The sequence below is a fragment of the Helobdella robusta genome (genome assembly GCF_000326865.2).
Source record: "Helobdella robusta unplaced genomic scaffold HELROscaffold_3, whole genome shotgun sequence".
NCBI lineage: Eukaryota > Metazoa > Annelida > Clitellata > Rhynchobdellida > Glossiphoniidae > Helobdella > Helobdella robusta.
Genome location: NW_008704501.1, coordinates 1,185,459 through 1,209,837, shown reverse-complemented (window position 1 = coordinate 1,209,837; position 24,379 = coordinate 1,185,459). Strand labels below are relative to the sequence as shown.

The 24,379-nt window shown below is 32.5% G+C and overlaps 2 protein-coding genes across 2 annotated transcripts in view; both read left to right on the top strand.

The window, feature by feature from the left end:
• Positions 1-2,002: 2,002 nt before the first annotated feature.
• On the top strand, positions 2,003-4,902 carry HELRODRAFT_161075 (hypothetical protein; the record flags this gene model as incomplete). Its single annotated transcript, XM_009021044.1, has 3 exons — positions 2,003-2,167; positions 2,499-2,629; positions 4,701-4,902. 3 exons carry the CDS (start codon positions 2,003-2,005, stop codon positions 4,900-4,902), a joined length of 498 nt encoding a protein of 165 aa, XP_009019292.1.
• Positions 4,903-10,362: 5,460 nt separating this feature from the next.
• Positions 10,363-24,379, top strand: part of HELRODRAFT_66265 (hypothetical protein) — a gene marked incomplete at both ends in the record, with an annotated part of 50,233 nt that continues 36,216 nt past the window's right edge. Inside the window, one exon of the mRNA XM_009021043.1 lies at positions 10,363-10,478. Coding sequence (XP_009019291.1) covers positions 10,363-10,478 — 116 coding nt within the window. The remainder of the gene's footprint in view (positions 10,479-24,379) is intronic.

The window sequence follows — 24,379 nt, the reverse complement described above, 5'->3', positions numbered from 1 at the left end:
TCAATCAATAAAAATCCCACTAAAACCAGGAACCACCGCGTACTTGCTGAATGTATGATGTGAAACAAAACAAAAAAAACACAAAACAAAAATCACACCACCAAGTAGAGCAAAAGAATAGGAGTCCCTAACCTACCTATGTAACTAAATTACCTTATGCCCTAGCCTACCTATATAATAAATTAATTTTTACCTCACCTACCTATGCTTTATTAACTTAACTCAAGACTCATGAAGAAAGAGAAAAAGGAGTAAAACAGAACATAAAATACTACCACACAAACAAACATGATGTATGTATGAGCAACCGCTAAAGAACCCACCTAAAATATAAAAAAATACAACATACAAACACACAAACCACAGACATGCAAACTCTATATAACTCTATATAAAATAAAATTAAATAAAAATAAATAAATTAAAAAAATATAAATATAAAAAAATGAGATCAGGCACTCCGATTCGAGCGAGGCAGAAATGCCTGATCTGATTTCAACGTTTTTTCAGCTCCTATTTATACTCGTTTCAACCATACATTTTTATCATTTCAATCATTCACATCAATAAAAAACTTATTTAATGTATGTACTACACTATTATACAGTCTTAACCAAAATGCTAATCGTACTAAATTGAAGTCATCGAACTAACGCCTTCGAAACTTCTGGTTGGCGGTTGAATCTGCTATATTGCTTTTCATATAAACACAATCTAATATAATATAATTTAATTATTTGCATACATGGATTCCAGTCACTTTATATATATATATAATAAAATTCATTATAAAAGCAACAGTATTCAGTGCTATATATGTAAGCACGCAGCTCAAATTTTTCGGGGAGAGTTCAAAATTGTTTGAGACCACACCTTGCTTAACATCCAATTCCAAGCCGAGCCAAGCCAAGCTGAGCCAATATGCATAAATTCATTATAAAAAAACAACAGTAGCCATTACCATATATGTACGCACGCAGCTCCAATTTTTCGGGGAGAATTCAAAATAGTTTAAGACCACACCTTGCTTAACATCCGATTCCAAGCCGAGCCAAGCCAAGCTGAGCCAATATGCATAGATTTATAAGCGCTTTTATATTAAAATTTTGCTCGCTTTTTAAACGAATATTCCAATATAACAAATTTTCCATCCTATTTTAACTTTCTTTGATGCTTTTTAATCAGTCAGGTCACAAAAATCATTAGTGATATCGCAATGAAATCAATTTGAAATTTTATTTTAATTATTGATAAAATTTTTAAATTGTTGATAAAAATAACTAGTATATATAGTGTAGTAAAACGTTTAAAATTTTCTGAGAGAATTTAAAATAATTTGAGACTACACCATAACACAATTGTACAATTTGAATGTGTAAATACAACATTATAAATGTATTATAACTACATGTCTATTTCTTTATTTAGTTCTGCCTGTGTCAAATTTATTTGATAGGAATTGAATATAACCTTTATACCGGCTGATTAACTACCATGCAGTAAAATAACTACTGTTGACACCATTTCCTCCAATGATTTCGCAACGAATTGCCCATACCATATAATTAGAATAAACTCTTTCAATCAATGTTTAAATTTTTATATTGTCATTTATTCTTTCGTTTTTGTTTCTGTACTAATTTTCGTGTCGGATACAATAATTTAGTTTTTAAGTAAATTTTCATTTTCGTAGCTATACACAAACATGCCTACCTGTTGCATTAAAAATTGCATTAATAATAAATAGAAATGAGAAAATTTCTGATGCATCTTTTCACAGGTTTATTTTCAAATTAACTTCACACTAAAATAAATGTAACAATATCCCTATACTCGTTGAATAGAACTATTTTGTTTTACAATTACATATATTTTATTTTATAAGCTATTATAATTTATAATGCTACCATGGATTACCATTTTATTATTAAAAGCAATACTTAAGAAATGCACAAGTTTCTGTAACAGTTTATAAAATTTCAGATTTCCTCAAAATGTAAAAATGCAAAACGATTGGATTAAGTGCATCAGACAGGAAATAAATGATTTCAAATGGCTTCCATCAAAAAATGCAAGAATATGCAGTGACCATTTCTGTAATAAAGATTATAAGGGTTATGATGGAGAAAGGAAGGTAATGCTGAAGAAAGCATTCCCATGTTTTCAAGTTAGTTATATTTATATGTCATCAGTTACACAAGGAAGCAATTCACATCATCATTGTACATTGCAACATTATCTATACAAAAAATATAAAATGCATTCACCAACATTCCATGTATTTTATTAAAATTTAGAAAGGGCATAATGACATTGTGAATAATAAACCCTGTTTAGGACTGGGATCATCATCATCATACCAATCACCATTACAAGTAGAGTCAATTTTATATTAATGCTTAACAAGTTAACTAAATTGGCATAATCAAGTTTTTATATGAAATACACATCAAGTATTTAATGTAACAAATAAATTAACAGAAAAATTTCTGGAAAAGTTTAAAAAAATTAGAACATATGACTCTGATCAAAAATCATTCGCGTTGACACTGCATTTGTATGGGCATAAGGCATATGATTATCTTTGGACAAATGGCTTACATCTTCCTCACACTAGGACATTAAGAAAGTAATCTTGTCGTACCTGTTCAATAATTTTAATAAGATTGTTTTAAATAACTATTCTCAATGTCATTTTATTAACACTACATTAAAAGGTGGCTACAAAACATTGATGGTATGCCTGGGGTGATTTCTACAAACCTTATTGACTAATGGTGATGGGGATCCTCTGGAACTGTAGGGTCATGACATTCAATCTAGTCATGGATTGAGAAATCAATCCTTGATATATTTGATAACATTTATTATAATATAAGAATGAAAAAAAAGATGTAGGTGTAAGGCAAAATCTTACTGGAACTATTATTTTTAGCAATTTATGATTTATTTTTTTATTTATGACTTTATCCATTTTCAATGATACTGATATTTTTAATTATTATTATCCAAATTATACTCATGCCTATATAAATTAATTTGATTGTGGCTATTTCTATGCTTAATTATTTTATTTACTTGCTATAGGTATGCACAACATTTAATAAATTAATGATAATAATTAATAACACAACATTCTAAGTGCATAAAATATAATAAATTAAAAGTACAATTTTTACAAACCTCATTGGTTATGGTGATGGGGATTCTTTAAAACTGAATGATCATGATCTAACAAGTCATGGATTGATGAATCACTGGAATCACACATTATCTTTAATAAAATTAATAACAACATGTACTACAATTTAAGAATGAGGAATTAAATAAAAAAAAATTTAGTTTGAATCACTCATAATTAATAAATTTTAATTAAATTGCAAGTTAGCTTGGGGAGTTTGAAGCTTGAATTGAACAAATTACAAAATTGTTTATTTTATAAAATTGATTGGTAAGTTGTTTAATATATTTATTTAATTTAGTATATTTTTTATTCCCAGACCTAAGCATTGTAAATAAAAATTTTAAAACCAATCAAGCAATAGAATTTAGGATCTTAGGAACAAGTGCTGTTAGTCGTTAGTGTAGTAGTAGTATGTATTAGTGTAGTGGTTGGTAGTTTCTAGTAGTCTAATCTGTTAATGTTCGTTAGTGTTATCTGTTATTTATTTCAATTAGTAATTAGAATCAGTAGAGATTAGTTTTAGTTTAATTATTAGAGTTTAGTAATTTAATTACTAATTAGTCGTCGTTTAGTGTTGTTGTGTTGTTGGTGGTTCACAAAAAATTTTTTTTATTTAAAATGCAAAAAGATACTTAACCATCATACAGCAATATCTATCCCAAAACAGCATCTAGTATCACCTTTTAAAACATTTTGAAATTTTAAATAAAAGCAATATTCCGAAATTAGTAAATATACGATCGTAACTTTTGACTTGGGTGATAAAAAATCACCCTCCAATTTTCCTCCGGAAGTAAGCTCCTTGTTCGACCGTCAAAAATGAGCGAAGGCCGTTATATTTATTCTAATTATATGGTACAAAGCATAAAATTCAGGTTATATTTTGATTCAAAATCGTTTAAGGGTAGATTGCATTGTCAAGCGTTTTACATTTTATTTATTTTTTTAAATTCAATAACATTTTTAAAATAATTACTCAAAAACGGTTTTCCTTTTTTTAGTATTTCGGCTGTTTACATTATACTTTCGCTAACCAACGAACATGCAGGCTGTATTTAGTTTATTAGTTGCACCGTGGGTGGAGCTTATGAGTCTCTTTAAACTGTTGACTATAAATAAATATTTCTGAAAAAACCACTTTGCCGTTTCCGAGATTACCGAATAGTCCTGTCTGATGACAATTGACTATCATCACTCTTAACAGGAATATCTCTTATGTAAAACGATTTTACATTCATGGTAGCCATTTACTGAAATTAAAAAAATATATAATATAAAATATTACTACTATGACATAATTATTTTCTATATTATAAAACTCAAACAGTCACACATGGCGATGTCGAAAGCATGGCGACGCTGAAAGCATTGCTATGCAGAAAGCATGGTGATGCCGTTTGGCATCGCATATTTGGATGTCAATAACACAACAGTCATTCATTCTAACGCTACGAAATAAATTTTATCATAAAAACTAATAAAACGATTACCTGATCATAAATTTATTATTATTTAGATATAATTGCGGAATTTATAGAAAATATCTAAAAAACTCGAAAATTGCTTACTTTGATAGGAAATTTCCAAAAGAATTAAAAATAGATCAAAAACATAGATATCTGAATAGTTACCAAATTTTGAATCTCTATGGTAACTATTATCCTAGAGATATGCATATTGCTGCCTTTCAGCATCGTAAAGTTTATAAGGAAGCATAAAAGTAATGATGCCAAATGGCATCGGTATGCGGTAGAGGGTTAATATTGTTCTTCTTCTAGTACGGTTACTTACAAGTCTTACAGGCTTCTGGTTTATTTTAAATAAATGCTGAAGGTCATCTTCTATTCGAATGAAACAAAGATGAAACAGTTGAAAAGTTTCATTCTTCGAATGAAATTTAAATTTTTATCCCGAATGTGTAACATGCGTTAAAGTATGGAATAACATTTCATTGACTAAAAAAAAAACAAAAAAGAGACAGAGGAATAACAAATTAAATTATTCGGGTGTCAACAAAAAGTCCTACACTCTCCAAATGTCAACTCCCATCCTAACATGTGTTCTGCTGTTTTTTTTTTAAATTCAGCATGTTATTCAAAACTAAACACATCTTTTGTTCGTCCATATCTTGGTTGATGCTGAGCGATTCAATTATAAATAAATATAAATACGCAAATATCAATAAATAATATATATATATATATATATATATATATATATATATATATATATGTATATATATATGTATAACAATTATAAATATATAGGACGTAGAAGCAGGCATTATATAAGTTTATATATATATTATATTATTATATAGTATATAAATAAATAAATATATATATATATATATATATATATATTTATACACAAGCACACACGTATATATTTGTTACATAGAATGGGAAAAACCTGGATGGCGATGTATAAAGAAAGTTTTGAATAAGAAGATGGATCTCGATGAATCCAAATCCAATCCCATGAACTGCCCGGTCTATTTTGTTGAAAGTTTCGACAGGCTGTGCGTCGTCATTAGGTTCCAATAAATTTATGGAATAACATTCTAATTGTATTAATTTAATTACATTCATTTGCATATTAGTGTTTACATTTATTTTCTGATGGAATTAAAGTTTGATTTATGAAAAGATATAGTTAAAAATAAAATAACTTGATTTCACACATAAATATTTCAAAAATAAAAATTATTTATAAAGCCCAAAAATAAATAACTGAAAGCTGTATGAAGTATTACGGCGTTGTGAAATAACTACGATTATAAATTTACATTAAAATAATTATATGTTTTGAAAGTTTTCAACTATTCAGTTAGTACTGTAAAATTCATTTATCGGAAGAAAAACCCACACGAAAAAAACAGGACAAACACATAAGACACACGCACACACGCATAAAAGAACACACAAACACATACTACCGTACACAGATACACAAACACTCAAAACAAATTCACAGATACACAGACGCACGCACACAAACACACGTACGTAGAAATAATTTATGCTCAGGATTATCAACCCACCAGGGAATATAATTTTATCTCTACAACAAATTGTACGTCAAAATGAATGGATAGATGGATGGATATATAGATGGATGGATGGATAGATAGATAGATAGATGGATGGATGGATAGATGGATGGATGGATAGATAGATGGATGGATGGATAGATAGATGGATGGATGGATATAACGATAGACGTATGGGAAGGACGATGGATGAACAAAACAAGACATATTGAGTATAACGCATCTGTACGAAAACGACCCACGATGAATGATTAACTCACAGACTATACAACGTGCGCAGTTCATAAATTGAGTTGGCGGCCACCAAGCCTGAAGTTTTTAATTTTTAATCCAACCTAAATCTTGATGGATGACTGTGAGAAACTGTCCTCATGAATATGTTAATTTTATAGCTAGGAATTATGTCTCAGGAAAGTCATGCATCGTGAAGGATGGCGCCTACCAGCCAGCTTGGTTCGTTTCACATTTCATTTCATTACTTATTACGATTGGCTCATTTCATCATATCGTTATTACGCTTCGAAAAATAAGAATATAAATAATTGAAAAAGTTTGAATAGTAATTTGCTATTTCACACTGTCATCAATGTATTATTTTATTTTTATTTTATTTTATCCTGCTCAATCAACTTTGTAGCATTTTCTTAGCATAAGTTTTTCTTATCAAGAAGAAGATCACTATACATCATATGGCATTACGTTACACCATATCACATCATATCCCATTGCATCAAATCACAATACATCAAATCACATTACATCGGTTTAAACCTCATCGCGTTATATGATGTTGAGGATGATGATGATAACGACGATGATGTTATATCATGATAATGATGACGATGATGAAAATGATAGTGATGATTGTAGAGTAAGTACCCTGAAAACCTCCGAAGCATAATACAACACATTATTTAACACGCATCTGGAAAAATATTCTAGATAAATATCTGGACACCACATAAGACACAAAGAGGTTAAAGATGGAAAAGATGGAAATGATCTTGAGTAAGCTCTTGCACACGATAATAAAGTTAATTTATGAAACAATATAATGAAAGAAATAAGATATAAGAATGAAACATAAGAGATATAGCCACACAAAGTTACGAAGGATGGCGATGATGAAGACGATGATGAAGACGATGACGATGAAAATAATGATACAAATCTTACTATTGAACAGATTGAAATGAAAACAACGTCTATAGATGGTGGCAAAAACTTAAAAAAAAGAAAACTATTGATGGGCGAATAATGGGATAGATGGATTTATTGACTCTTCGTTTAGCCAACACAGCTAAATCAATATAGATTTACACAGCACACACAGCACACACACACACACACACACACACACAAACACACACACACACATACACACACTCACAAATAAATACATATATATATATATTTGGATTACTTAATATACATGTATGTACAAAGACTTATATAAAAATTGTTTGTGCTCATACCAGAGATAAAATATTTTGAAAAATAAATGCTTAAAAAGAAGGAAATGTTTCTTTAAATTACGAAAGAATAATATAAAGAGAAGAATACTGACATAAAATAAAAAGCGTGCTGAAAATGTCCAGATGAATTTGCGCATCGATAGCATGGAAGGCACACGCACAGAACAACTCCATGTAAAACACGACAATAATTCATCTTCTTTTTGTACACTCGCCTACATTCATGTGCATACGCCTACATACGCGTACATACATCGTACACACTCACGTACATTTATCAGCATCACATGGAAGGAATGCATACGTACACATAGAATGAATGAATTCGTACGTAGATTAACGTACAAACAGACGAACAATCGCCGGGACGAACATTGTCCACTTCGCCTACCAACTACGCACGTAACGCACATCGCGCTCTTCCATATTAAATATGCGTGGACGTCTCAGACGAATGTTAAACGCATTAACACATTTCGACGCTCTACTGCACGCATTTGTACGAATATAATGTTATATGAATGATTAACACATAAATTATTCGGCATGAACGTTGATTCACAGTTGACAAAAAAGTGCAATAAGATGATGTTGACTTGGTACCTGCAATGATATTCGACCTGCAACAGACTGACTGAATGATATCAACCGGATGAATGATATCAATTGGATGATTGATCGATCTATTCTGATCAGTGGATTAAATTGTAACACTGGGACGAAATGATGTCTTCAACTTTTTTATTATTTTTTGATGAATGCTTTTTTATGCTGTTTTGCCTTCATTTGCTTGCCACTAAGCTGCTGGCACAACTACAGCGGGACCACCACCATCATACAACATTCATGTCGCGATCCTGATGAATTAAAGACATTCATTGTATAGTTATGTATTTTATAATTTAATTTATTATGAACATGATAGGTTGTGGGGATCTCTTCGTATTCGAACCCAGGGACCGCAACAGCATGACAAGGTGCCTTTGAACGTTACGCAATCACGTCGCTCAATTGTTACATAAAGGATTAATTAATTTAATTAATATATTACCACCGTTAAAACTAAATTTTGGCAACCAAAACACGAAATAATTTTGAATTGAAATTGGATCATTCAATGTTGAATTACTGCATTACATCATAAAGATTAAAAATTGATCATCGTCATGATCATCATGATCATCATGATCATCATCATCATGATCATCATCATCATCATCATCATCACCACCACCACCACCATCATCATCATGTCATCATCATCATCATCATCATCATCATCATCATCATCAACAACAACAAATAAACACAAAATACAATGGATACAAACAACCAAGTGCGCAATACAAATACAAACGCATCATAAACATGCAAGCCAACAAACAAACAGACAGACAGAAAAACAAACAAACAAACATGGGTTATTCAAGGACACAAAAACACACGATATAACAAACTAACAAGCACACACACTCAAACATAAAAACAAACGAACTAGCAAAAAAACAAATATAAACACACACACATGCAAGCAAACAAACGCGCACACATACTCAGACAAATATACAAGCACACGGACTAGGAAACAAAACATCAGGCACATCTTCAAAAATTTATTGGCAGAAACTGATGGAAGAGAAGTTCGAAATAATCAACAAAATTAAGTAATCACAACAACAAAACGTCAGCAACAACATCACTAGCAGCGACGCTAACAACAACGTTACAACAACATCAACCACAACCAGTTCACTAAATTCTAAAACAACGACAACAGTAACCAATTGTCCACAAAAACAGTGAATAAAAGAAAAACAAATAAATATGCGACTAAGGAATCAAATAGTTAATCTTGTTTAAAACAAACAACAACAATAAACAAATAAAACACAACAACAAAGATCAACAGCAACTGACACTCGGCAAGAAACAACAACAAACAAATAAACAACAACAACAGCCTACAACGACAAACAAGCAACGACAAATACCAACAGACACCAACAAACAAATGATTTTCTCCAGAATGGCTGTAGAACATTCCATAAAGAACAAAAACATCACCTCCTACATCAGTTTCCTCATTCCGGAAAAAAATTATGCCTTCAACGTTTTCCTCTTGCTATGAATATCTTTGCATTGACGAGCGAATACTACGACTTAATATTTGTTGCAAACAACTGGTGAACTGTTTTGCATGTTCTTCTGTGAGTGTTGTTGTTTTATATAGGAGTGCAACAGTTGTTTGAGCATCTAAACGACTCATAAATGAGAGTTAGACTTGAAATGAGTTGAAAAGTTTGTCTCGCAACAGTCTCATTTCAACAGCCGACATGGCAGCCGAACAGGACACATTGTTAATGCAAGAACCATCATCAACATTGTCAACAAATTCAACAACAACCTCAGCAACAGCAGCGGCAACAACAACAAAAACAACAACAACGTCAACATCAACAACAACAACAGCATTGAGAACGCGCTACCAACGCTCCCAAACAGCTATGACGTCATTATCTTCTCCGCTACCACCTTCATCATCGTCATCACTGCACATGAAGTTGTTGAAATCATCATCAACACCACTGCCCTCCATGTTGTTGCCCCCTGAACGATGCTCCACCTCTCTCACGTCCGCTTACGAAAACAAGATGGCGTCCTTGAACCGCCGCAGGAAGGACATGAAGATTCGAAGACTGCAGGCTTCTATTTACGATTTTTTAGAGAGACCAAAAGATTATAAATCAGTAGGATATCAATTAATTGTGTGAGTTGATGGTTTATTATTTTTTTAGTTATTTTTAATGCTTCTTGTACTGCTGGATGATTGAATGTCGTTGTTGTTGCTGTAGTTGTACGTAGATTACCTTCTTGTTGTTGTTGTTGTTGTTTACGATGTTGTAGTTATTTGCGTTGTGGCTGTTGTTGTTTTTGTTGTTACGACGTGCAGAGGCGTCATTGTGACCTGAAGAATCCTGTTGACATTGCTGAAAACAAAAGATTTCTTGTCGTTACGTTTGCATTGCGGTCGACTCACAGTTGTGCGTGTTTCGTCCGTGTCCAAATGATTACCGCCATTATTTTATTCTTTTTTCTATGTTATTCTTTCTATGTTATTCTTTCTTAGTTATTCTTTCTATGTTATTCTTACGATGTTTTTTTCTTTCTCTAACTGTTGTAGCTTTCCCCAATACTCCTTTTATTTCTTGTATCTTTGCGAAATTGTTGGCGTTACGTCATTGCGTTTCATCGTTCGAGTGATGGTTATGATGATGATGATAAACACTGTGCAAACCCCATCTGGCCTTCTATTGAAGTTTGTTCGTATGGAAAGTTGAATGCTGTCGACAGAAGAAGTTGTTGTTTATATGCTTGCATTGATAGACTCTTGTGTGTTGAAAAGAGTTGGACGCTGTTGTTGCTGTGTTGTTGTTGCTGTGTTGTTGTTTTGTATCAGCATCAGCAATATTGTTGTTCGTCTTGCGAAACGTTCCAAGTGATGCTGTTGATTGCGAATAAACAACAACACATAATTATGACGTAATGGAGCTGAGGCCACTGCAGGGGCTGCTCGCCAACCAATTTCAATAGCAACAATCACAGCTACAATGCTAATTTATTGCAATGTAAGTAACACAGATGACCACCATATGCAATTGTTGTTGAAAATGTGTAAGTAAAATTATTTAAAGCTGTCACGTTTATTCGCCAGCTAAACTAAATAAAATTGATTTCAACAATTTAACTTTGAGCATTCCTGGTCAGAATATCGTCGCGGAACCGGAACCGGATGGAGATGGAACACTTCAAAAGCAAAACACGGATCAAAGAATATAAAAATAAAACAAAGAATATAAAAATAAACAAAGAATATAAAAATAAAACAATAAAACACAACTCATCTGTTCTTTATTAGAAAGATGAATGCACAACAAAAAGAGCATAATATCGTCTGCCGATAAAAAAAAACCGAAACAGACGTAATAAATAAATAAAAAAAATTAACCGCCATCTTCTGCTGCTGTTTAATGTACGAAATATAACGACCATTGTGCAGTAGCAATAATAACAAATAATAATAATAATAATAATATCGATGATACTAAAACTTTTGGTTGTTGTTACTATTACTACTACTACTAGCAGCAGCAGTAGTAGTAGTAATAGTAGTAGTAGTAGTAGTAGTAGTAGTAGTAGTAGTAGTAGTAGTAGTAGTAGTAGTAGTAGTAGTTGTTGTTGTTGTTGTTGTATAATAGTAAAAGTAGAAGCTTCATTAGAAGCAGCAATTGCAGAAAACGTAGCTGTAAAAGCACAGGTAGTAACGGCAATGGCGTTTGGTTGTGCTGATAAATTAATTTCTGCCGATGTCGTCACTGAAATTGCTTTCAAGCGTGCGTTTGCCACATGCGAATGTTGTTGTTGTTGCCAGTGGCGGATCCAAAGACAGGGGGGTGGGGTGCGGGGATGCCTTCCATCACCAGACAATGAAAAATATCAAAAAATCTGTTTGAAATATAACTAAAGTAAACGGAAATTATCAAAAAAGGTTAAAAATCTTATGTAGTTGTTGTGTTCGCTGTTGTTGTGTTCGTTGTTGTTGTTGTTGATGCACGTAGAAAAGTCTTCCATGCCAAATGAATTACTATCGTACTTTATTTTTTATTCGATCGTGAAAATGTTGGAATGAGTCTGACGGGTTTGCTGCGTTACATTTCATCGATTGCTTTTGGTTGTTGTCGTGTTGGTGTTTTGTTGTTATGTAGTTGTTTTGTTGTTGTTGCTGGTTTCTGCATTTCAACTCTTAGAAGTGTTAAAGATCGAGTTTTTTGAAGGTCGGTTGTCGTCAATGTTTTGAAAAGATAAGAGAAGAAAGAAAGAAGCTCTCAGACTAGTTTTTCTCCAGTATGTCCAGTATTTGTAACACTATTTCCGCTGCCCCCAATGGGCGTTCGCTGAATTCACCGAGTCCATACCTTTTTCTTGGCAGTGAAATGGCCAGACAATCAAGCTATAGGCGCGGGACTAACTTGTTATCTTCTCCGCACAATCTTTATTTGCCATCATCTGCGTGACCTAGCCGTATCCTGTTGCCTCTCAGTGACACGTGATAACCAGTTCGGAAACGTTCAGTTCTCGCTTTTTTGTCCCATTTTTCTTCAGACTAATTTCTTTCTTATATACCTTGCTGTATATTTCATTTGTTCTTTTCTTGAAAACATTTCTTTTATCATTCTTTTCCTTCCCTGATTGCTGATTATGCAACTTTTTTGGAAAAGTCTGCTCTTGTTGACATCTTTGTCCACCTCTTCATTTCTATTCCGCAGAGACCTGGAATCCACGCCAAAATCACGTGTCATCCTTGTGATTCCAGCCTGCTGCTTGTGTCTATTAGTTTTAATCTGTCCGGTCTTTATCATTACCATCTTTAAGCATATTAATTACTGATAGGCACTCTGTCACTATTGAGGTAGTTTCCCAATCATTGTATATCTGCAGCCATTCTGTCAATGATGTAATGATATAACGATATTATGATCAATTAGTAAATGATATAATGATGAAATGGTGCAATGGTAGAATAATGAAATGATAAAATAATAACATTAAAAAAATATATAACTACACATCAACAATGGAAACCACGACAAACACAAATTCATTTCTTCGATGAAATCTACTAAAAAGCTATTTGCAGTGCGCACGTTATACTATTTTTGTAGGTTGGGCGGCCGGCGCGGTGGTGGTGTAATGGTTGAGGTGCTTTGCTATGCGGTTGTAGTTGCTGGGTTCGAAAGCAAGCAACTCCCGCATATCACATAGAATGTCTGTGATGTCTGTGATCCGCATTTGTCTACACCGTGTATTTGTTCTCGTTACTTTTGAGGAATACTAAAAAAAGAATTGTCCACAAATTGCATTAGTAGTAATATTAGTAAAAGTAATGCAGTAACACAACCATCAAACCATTTCATTGACTCTTTTAGTGAAACGTTTCTATCTGTCATGCTTTCGGTCAATTTTTGATGCAGAGTGAAGCCCCAATTTCTGTGGTGATGTTGGTATGGTGTTATTGTTATGGTGCTGTTATAATTTTAATAATAACTTTATTAACAATTTTATTATTATTTTATTATTGTTATTCTTTTTAGATTAATCTTATTTTTGTTTTATTTCATAATTTTTTTAATTTTTATTCATTTTTATTATTTCTTTTATTTTTATTGTTAATGGCGAAAAATTTTTCATTAGCGGTCCTAATACATACCTATTGACGTTTGCTGCAAATGGAATATTTATTAGTATCATCATCATCATTCCCATCCTCATCATCATCATTATCATCAACATCACCATCCACATCATCATCATCATCATCATCGTCGTCATCACCATCGTCAGATGTTGTTGTGTTTACGAACAAAATGTTGAAAATTGATTTTTTATTTTATAAATAAATTTTATAAATTTTATTTTATAAACTGCGAGGTAATAATATTTTGTCATGTGGTTTTGTGGTGTTAGGTCTTTGTTGTTGTTGTTGTTGCACATGTGTTGTTGTTATGTTTTTGTTATGTCGTTGTTGTTGTAATAATATTTAAGTTGTGTTGCTATTTTTTTTATAATTACAAAAAGTTTTTGGCTACTAAAGTTGTTATTCTGTGATGTTCTGGCTCATGATGTTGTAAGGAAGAGCATGTTGTAATTGTTTATTATGTTGTTGTTGTTGTTTATGTTGTTGTTTACAATTTTGTTGTTGCATATGACGTTGTTATGATGTTGTCGTTGCTTATAATGATGTTGTTGTTGCTTTTAATGACGCTGTTGTTTATGAGTGTTAATCATGTTATCATCAAAGTTCCAGATTTGTGGGTGATGAGTGGCAACCAATGTCTTATTTTATAATTGCCAGTTGTTGTTATAATATTTTGAGAGCAAATTTAAGAATGTGTTTTATAATGTCATTGATGTTGTTGTTGATGATGTTGTTGCTGTTATTGCTGTTGATGATGTTATTGTTGTTAATGTTATTGCTGTTGTTGATGATGTTGTTGTTAATGTTGTTGTTTGTTACTGCAAATTGTTAACATTGAAGACGGATTTAGCAAGCGATAAATGTTGTTTATATCCTATGTTGTTGTTTATGTTGTTGTTGTTGTTATGTTATTTATATGATTATACTCAGTGTTGTTGTTGTTTATGTTGTTTCCACTTAATTCATGTCTTTCATGTTAATTTGTTGATTTTAGGTTTGCAGTGCAAATAATTAATGCTAAGAATGTTTACACCACAAATTGTTGATGTATGTACGTGTAGAATAAAGTTGTTGTTGCGGTTGTTGTTGTTGATGATGTTGTTGTTGATGATGATGATGTTGATGTTGATGATGATGTTATTTTTGTTGTTATTATTGCTGTCGATGGGTCATAGTTATTTAATCATAGCCTAGAAAATGCCATAAACACACACAAACACACACACCACTTATACATAAACACCCTAATGCACACACACACACACTCACTCACACACACACACACAACACACGCACACAACACACACACACACACGCACACACACGCACACACACACACAACACGACCACACGTTGATGTGTTAGTTGCATGAGAATGAATGCACGAATGAAACAACTGAATAACATAAGGACTGTCTAATTGAATGATTGATTAAATTAAACATTCTTCGTGTTAAAAAATGAATGAATGAAGTGATAAATGTATAAAAATATATAAATTGATAATTGAACGAACGAACGATTGAGTAAATTTTGACGTTGGAAAATAAATGAATGATGGATGGATAGAGGAAAAAAAGAAAGCATTTGCTTGTGACGTCACTTCAAATTAAAAATAAATTTATTTTCAATTCGATTGGTGGATATTTTTGAATCTGTCATAAATTTAAAAAAAGAACTTTTGTTTGAGGTGATGAGTGCTTTTGTGAAGATGTTGTTGTTGTTTTTGATGTTGTTGTTGACGTTGATGATGATGTTGTTGTTGCTCCGGTTCAAACATTGCTGGGGAGTGCAGACGGGGCCGGAGCCAGTTGGCCACGGCAACCGGGTTTTGCCAGAGATCTATTATCTTGAGATGTGTAGGGTTGATGATAATGAGTGCAACGAGGTTGATGATGATGATGATGATGATAGTAGTGAGTAGTGACGATAGAAACAAAGATGGGATGATGGTGATTACGATAAGGATGATGGTGATGATACTGATGTTAATAATGATGATGATACTAGTGTTTATGATGATGATTGTGAGAATGATGCTTAATGTAATGTTAACTATGGGAATGCTAATAAAGATGATAAATATGATAAAGATGATGACAACAAAGATGATAGAAACAAAGATGATGATGATGATGATGATGATGATAATAATGATGATGGCGATGATACTAGTGTTAATAAAGATGATGATACTAGTGTTTATGATGATGATGATGATGATTATGGGAATGTTGATTATTATTGTTATGATGATGATGATGATGATGGTTGTTAGAATAATGATCATGGTGATTATGGTCATGATGGTGATTATGATCTTGATTATGATAATGATGATAATCAAAGACGATGATGATGATGATGTTTATGATGGATGTTGATTGGTTGCCTCTTTAATCTAACCAGCAACAGATGTCATTTATTCCCAGCCATTTGATTTGTACATTTCCATTCAATGATGATTATGATGATGGTGGTATTGGCGTGTATAATAATAACAGCAACAACAATAATAATAATAACAATAATAATAATAACAGTGTACAAAAAATTTCAACGATGTAATAGCGATAGAGCAATATTGTTTGGCCGGTACAAATGTCCTCTATATTTACAGGAAAAAAGCTGATGATGATGATAACAAAATGATGATGATGAAAACGTTTTGATGATAATCACGTTTACACTCATTCAAATTATCATAATGGTGACGAAATAAAAAAAATTGAATAAACACGTCTTTTAAATCATTAAAATGCTAATGCAATTGGTACTACGGATAAGGCATTTATCAAGGCAAAGAATGATTACGTGAGGATATGAACAACTTTAGAAAATGATGATTGTTGGTGAAGATGGCGAAGAAGATGATAAAAATTATGATGGTGAAGATGATGAAAGAATAAAACTTTTATAATATAAGTGAACATAATTTAATCACATAACGATTAAAACGACGCATGATTAAGTGATGACGTAAAACATGGCATAAATAATTTTAGAAGATGGTGATGAAGATGGTGATGATGGTAAAGATGATGAGGGTGGTGAAGATGATAATATTGGTGATGATGATGATGAATAAGTGAGTGAGTATTTGATGTCATAGCGATAGTGAAATGTTTTTATTTGATGTTGTTGATGATATTGATGGCACGCAGCTCTTTGATGTGCATGTCTTCGTGTTTGATGTGTCGCCACGGTCGCCACCGTCCATGCTTCAGCCGCCTGCCAGCCTGCCTGCCGATTGCTTCCACTTTATAAATCGCTTCAACTTCAGATAAAAGCAGCAATGCAACGACGCCAGGCCGGTTAATTCTTCGTCGTTTCTTATTTGTTTATATCATCCTTATCATCATTATTCTCGTCTTCATTTTTTCTATCATCTTCATTGTCAGAGTTCGCCTATTGGGTGCTATACGGTTGTTGAAAAGTAAAGGGGATTGCGTTGGTAACTTAAGAAAAACAAAAATGTTAGTTTTGGTACGTCGGTCATTATTATGAATTCATGTTTAATTTAAACGACTGTTTTGCTGTTTGGTTCAAAAAGGTGAAGTATTTACTTCTGTCGCCGTAAAATCGAAATATAGTATTGAAAAGTTTGCTTGGGTCTGAAAAGTATTGAAATATAGTATTGAGGAGTTTATATTGATAACTTGGCCATATTTTCAGATTCCTGGGACCACCATCCGGTACATTTACGCATGTTTCTAGAGACGGATGCTACAGAATGATACGTCTAAACAACAGGGTTTGAACAAATATAATCCACCAAATACGAAAAGTGAGATTAGAAGACTCACCAAGTTCTTCAATTATTTTCAACGATTCATCCCGAATCTCAAAGATACAATGAATATTATCACAGATTTAACAAAAATAAGGGACACCGTCTCGGGTAGTCTGGACGGAAAAGCACCTGGAGAGGGATTTTACATGATATTTTTGTCACCTTGTTTGTAAACAAAGTTGCTCAAGATTTGAGAGAGGTGACAAAACTGTACACCCTGGATTATAAACAGCATTTTAGATTGATTAATTAATTACTTTAATTTTGATTTTCTTTGTCTTCATCATTATTATATCCATTCTAGCATTATTTAACAATATTTTTTAGTCGTATGGTCATCATTATGATGATTATCATATTTGTCCTAACTATAATATTTTTACAGTGATATCATCATTCTCATCGTCATCGTTATCATCATCTCTGTCATCATAACTAATATCAAAAATCAATATCATCATAACTAATAACAACAACCTTAACAACAACATCAAATCATTAACAAGAACACCAACAACAACTTTTAAAACACAACGGCAACAGTAACAGCAGCAGCAACAACAACAGCAACCACAGCAGCATGAATTATTATGGCGATATTTATTTTAACCTGATCGATAATGAGAACAGCGACCATCATTTAAAAAGTATTGAATTATTTCAAGCCAACAACGACAGCTGGTCTTCTTCCTGCCATATTAATCTGCATAATAGGTTAAATTATGCTAAATTATGTTAGATCAATTTTCTGCTTTAGTAATGTACTTTACCTATATATATACATGCATACAAATATATATGTTGGTAATAGACCATAAATACTATATATTCTACCGAATATATTCTATAAATTCTACCGAATGTTTGGCGTTAATATGTTTGTAGTTCGTTTTTTCGATTTTTTATATATGTATATATATATATATATATATATATATATATATATATATATATATGTATACATACATGTGTGTGTGTGTGTGTGTATGTGTGCGTTTGTTTTTTATTGAGCCATTAAAATTCTATAAGCAAACAATAAATGTGAACTGCTATTTTTCAAATATTTTTTTCATAATATGCAATAACATGATTAAATATACATCACTCATTCTTTAGTGTTAACTCTATTGATGCCATCTCTCAGAGCGGTTTCAAGTCAGCAGTCGATAGTTACTAGGGTGACTTTCAAGTTTAGCTGGCCATCTAATTTCTAATTTGTAATTGATTTGTGTGCCCGCACAGTTAAATGCATTTTGCCTGTTGAATTAAAATTAGATTCGTTTGATATTTGTAAATTTATTTTTCATCATTTCGGTTTTTGCGTACGCTCTTATATGCTTTCCTCTTTATTTTCAGTTCAATTCAGTGGAACACTGTCTATGCTAATCACATCTGTAATGTTTCTATTTTTATTTGTTTTTTAATTTTTATGTATTTGTTTGGCAAGGGACTATGACCACGCTACTTAAAATAATAATAATAATAAAAAGAAAAAGAATGTGAACATATTTTATTTATTCAATCGATAAAATACAATTCAAAATAATAAGAAATAAGAAATGAAGTTTAATAAAAATTGAGTTTTAATGAAATGTACGATCCTCCTAAGCTCGATGACGCTGCAAGTGCATAGGAGTGAAAGATATATTTAATTATGCATTGTTATAATAATAATATTGATAATAATAATAAGAAGAATCATAATAACATTAATATGTAAAGCTATTTTCATGTATTTCTTTTAAATATGTTGATTCAAATGATACGGTTAGCAAATAATTTCCTGCAGCGGAGCTTTCAATGAATTCACCTATCATTGCTGATTTATTTTTCCCGAAAATGTCTTATCAATACAAATCTTTTACATTACGTTGAAACTAAGCTTTTAAAAAAACTACCATGCTTACGTTGAAACTAAGCTTTTAAAAACTACCATGCTTACACGCTTAAACTTTAAAACTCTACTTTCATCTCACACTCATTCCGCAGGAAGATAGCGATTGAGTCTTATTCATTGTTTCTCTTCTAACCTTTTTATTTTATTAGAAAATTTGTAATGCGCTTTCATTAAAACAATTCTTAAAAACGCGGCTAAGCAGTTAGCACTTGAGAATTTTCTATTCGTGAAGAGAAACGTCTTCAACCTTTTCCGAAATTGAATGCACGTGTCCCCACTATCTGCTTATTTATTTATGCATTGTCGTCAGATCTGAGCAAGTAGACAAAATTTTAGCCTATCGGACAATGGCAAGTTATTGAAAAGTCAGTTACAAGATTTGTGCCGTAGAGACAAACATGCATTATAAGTTAATTTGAGTGTGACATTAAGCAAAATATGATATTTGTATATATAAATAAATTAATTAATTTATTCATTTTTTGTAATTTTATAACTAACAAAATAATATTTTTACGTTTACTATTTAATAAATATTAACGAGCGTAAAAATGAATGGTGTAAACCATGGTTATGTGAGGTTTGTTTGTTCATTCATGACGAATGACACCAGCAGATGAGCACCCCGATGCTTACATGGACATGATGTTGTTTCATTATATTGCTGGTGGGGTGGCTATGTTTTTTAATAAAATTATTCATTATCATCAGTATGCTGACCATTGTGAACATACGAACTCCTTATGTACTGCTAATGAATGTGGATGGATGGCGCTCTGACACAAAACTACCCAGGCACACTTTTGCAATTTGAAATATCACAAAAATTTATAAATGTGGTTTGGTCGCATTATGAATGAATTAGATTCAAAAATGTGTTTAAAAATGATTTATATTCATGAAACATTTATCGACGTACCATAAAAGACTTGTATAGATAGCAGCTTTTTAAAATTTTTGCCATGAAGTAAGCTTTCAGAGAAATGAGCTCGTGTGGCGACGTCCTTGACTTCCATAGAACTGTTGTCGCATCGATCGATTAATTCTTAACATTCGACTCTGCGTGGTTCACATTCGTCAATTCTTTGAAATGTTGTACCGATGACATACCACCACTACAAGCCATCAACAATTATTTTCGAATTTTTAAACTAATTATTACTATTGCAAATTAATAGCCGACGAGTTCCTTTTTATATCATTAAATATTTTGGCAGATGCAACAGACGACATGCAGCACCCAAATAAAACGCAACACAAAACATGCAAGTTATAACAAATAAAAAAAACAACATGCAACATACAGAACATACCATAAACCAAACAAACAACCTGCAAAAAACAACATGCAACAGGCAACATGCAACAAGCAACATGCAACAAGCAACATGCAACAAGCAATCTGCAACAAATAGCATGCAACATAAAACAAGCAACATACGACATTGGGGTTTTATTATTGAATGGAGCAAACGTGATTGTAATTTATTATTTCGACGTTCTTACGTTGTTCAGAGAAAAAATTTGAAAATAAGATAAGTTACATTAAATAATGAACATTATCAATTTTTCAAAATTTATTTCATTTGTAAGAACGAACGAATAAATTAATAAAAATGAATAAATAAAAATCAAATCGAGTGAGTGAGTGCGTGGGTCAGTGAGTGTGTGAGTGAGTGAGTGAATGAGTGTGTGAGTGAGTGAGTAAATACAATAAAGTGATAAAAAAGTAAAATATGTGAACAAGTGATATTTAACACATAGTTTTTTAAATTGTTCATTAATTTTATTACATTAAATGATATCACTTGTAATTTTACTAATTGACAAAAAAACTACACCCACCTAATATTAAAAACATTTGAAAATTAAAATAATTTTCAAAAATAAATAATGCACCTTTTACAAATATTAAAAAAAGGTTCAAAACGACCTAGTTTGCCAACACGTGCACACACATTTACACATATATTTACACATACACACACATATACACACATACACATTAACGCAAACAGAGATATGTGTTTTGAAATGTTGAATATAAATGAATTGTTGTCGGTCGTTAAGACGTGTCCAGCGTGCAGGCTGAGGTCCCAGGCTGCTCCCATTCAGTCATTCATCCTGAGGTATCTTTCCATTCGCATTAAAAATTCAAACGTTTCTATTTTTATCTGCAACTCAAACATGCATTCCATTCTGACGAACGACTCACATGCTTCATACATGCACGCGTGCCTGCCTACTAAAATATAAACATTTTAACACACTCGCCACACACACAAACACATACACAAATGCACACGCATACATTTATACATTCTAACCATTCTAAATTCGACATCTCCAGATTCCAGTCACTCACATCGCAAGCAGAACACCAACATCGCAGCATATTTGGATGCGGTAGCTGGCAAATTTGAATGTTGTTCTATAAATAAAGCGATGCGTTGGAGCAATTTAATGAAGTTAAGCAAACAGACAGACGCCCGAGCACCAAATGTCATTCATTATGCAAACGTGTGAGAAATGTTATTAGAAACATCTGACAATGAAAACTCTGCTGAATATGAATGGTACAACTTAATTTTATGCTACAATATTAAACAAATCTTTTTACTTTTTACAATATGACTTTGAAACCCACCACCACGGATTGCTTGATTTGACGAATACTTTCATTATTATTAACCATCTGTTTGTTGAGACTTGTGGCTGTTCCTTCCAGATAGTTCCAGGCATTTGCTTTCTTTCACAAACATCCACAACAGCCGCTGGACAATGTTCCACACAGAGTGTCAAAGAACCCGGGGTCGAAGTTGGATATATCCATCCGACTCCGACACACTGGATTCACTTACGCACTCACATTATCTGCCAACAAGCTTATGCATCAATTGTTATTGTTATTATTATACTTTCGCAAGTTTGGCATACGACTCTAAATTTTAAAATCTTTTTGAAACCTGTTAAAAAATTCGTTAAAAAATTCTCAAGAGTGTTGATAAATTTTTACTTCCCCAATTGCAAGTTTCGTTTTTGCTTCAAGTTGAAAAGTTTATTGCTCGGGTAAGTTTTAAATAATTTTTGAACTTGATTTAAAATTCTTAACAATTATGTTGAAAATTTATTTTTTGCAGTGTATAGTCTTTGTGGGGAAATATCTGTTTCAGTTGGATTCGTTATCTTTTTGATCCTTTGTTTTATTGGCGTCGTTGTTTATGGTGTAGCTGGTGTCTGTAGGATTGTTAGGCTCTCTTAATTCTTTATGGTCCTATTTTGTTGCCGGCGCTTCTTATTTATGTGGCTGCTGAGGTGTGGTGTGGTTGTTGTTTAGTGGCTGTTGCGTGGTAGCTATGTGGTAGTGTAGTTGTTGTTGCACTGTTTTGTTGTTACGTTGTTGTTGCATTGGCGTAGTTGTTGCTACATTTGCTTATTCATTCATTTATTTATTCACCATTCATTCATCTATTCATCAGTCATTTATTTATTCCTTCATTATTCCTTCATTTTTTACCGATTCACTCAGCCACTCATCGGCACTGTATTTATCTATTTAATCATCATCAGTATTTGCCAATGCATTCATCTATCTACTTGTTTGGCTCTTCATTTAACTCTCGATCCATCCATCAATCCACCTTCCTATTTGCCCATCAGTCCATCGGTTTCAAGAAAAAAAAAATAAACTAGTAATGTGAACGGATGAATGGATGGATGAATAGATAGATAGATAATTGAAATAGCGTAATAAAGATGCATAACAACAATGGTTCATTTCGTTGACCAGGTACCTACCAATGAAGGTTCCTAGGAAGGTAAGAAGTCCTCCTGTTTCTGAAACTTCCATCAAAACAAACGCGAAGCAGCATGAAGTAATTAATTGAAGTGGCAAAATAACAGATGAAAGTTCAAAATGATGACCAAAGTTTAAAGAAGGCTGATTGAAATTATTTGTGCACACAATCAAAAGCCTAAATACCATAGTAACAGATGAACATCATCAGGTGGTTGGCTCTGAGAACATTTGGCACAGAACAGATACAACTAGGACACAGCGCAAGCATTACAAACACCGCACAAATATTGTCAACACAGTACAACTGCATACAAAGGCAAAGCGCAAACACAACAGAAGCAGAGTCCACACAAACACAATGCCATTACTTACAAACACATTACAACACATAACACAGTTAAAAAAATCCCAAACACAGTACACCAATTTAAAATTACAGTACAACATATCACAAACGCTGTGCAGAGAGATTGCATCAAATTGCAAATGCAGTTCAGACACAACAGAACGGAGTTAGTACGAGCAGAAACCAAGGAGAGCAGAGGCGTGAACATCATTTGCGTTCGCGTTCTAATTCCCAAATGGGCAGACTGGCTGTGACTACGAATACGCGTCGAGATATAAGCCTGGCAATGTTCAACATGCATCTAATTTGGAATGTGTTGATGTGATGGAGGTGCATGCATCTAATTTGAAATGCGCTGATGTGATGAAGGTGCATGCATCTAGCTTAAAATGAAAAACAAAAAATATAAATATAAACAAAGAATTAATAATTCCAAACATAGACAAAATATCTCCAATGGACAGTCATGAAAAAAACGCCGATAAGATATATAAACGAAAAAATTAACAATAGGAGGCATGAAGAAAATAGTTCGAGATAAGATAAATGTTTAGCAGTCTCACATAGATAACAGCAAAGC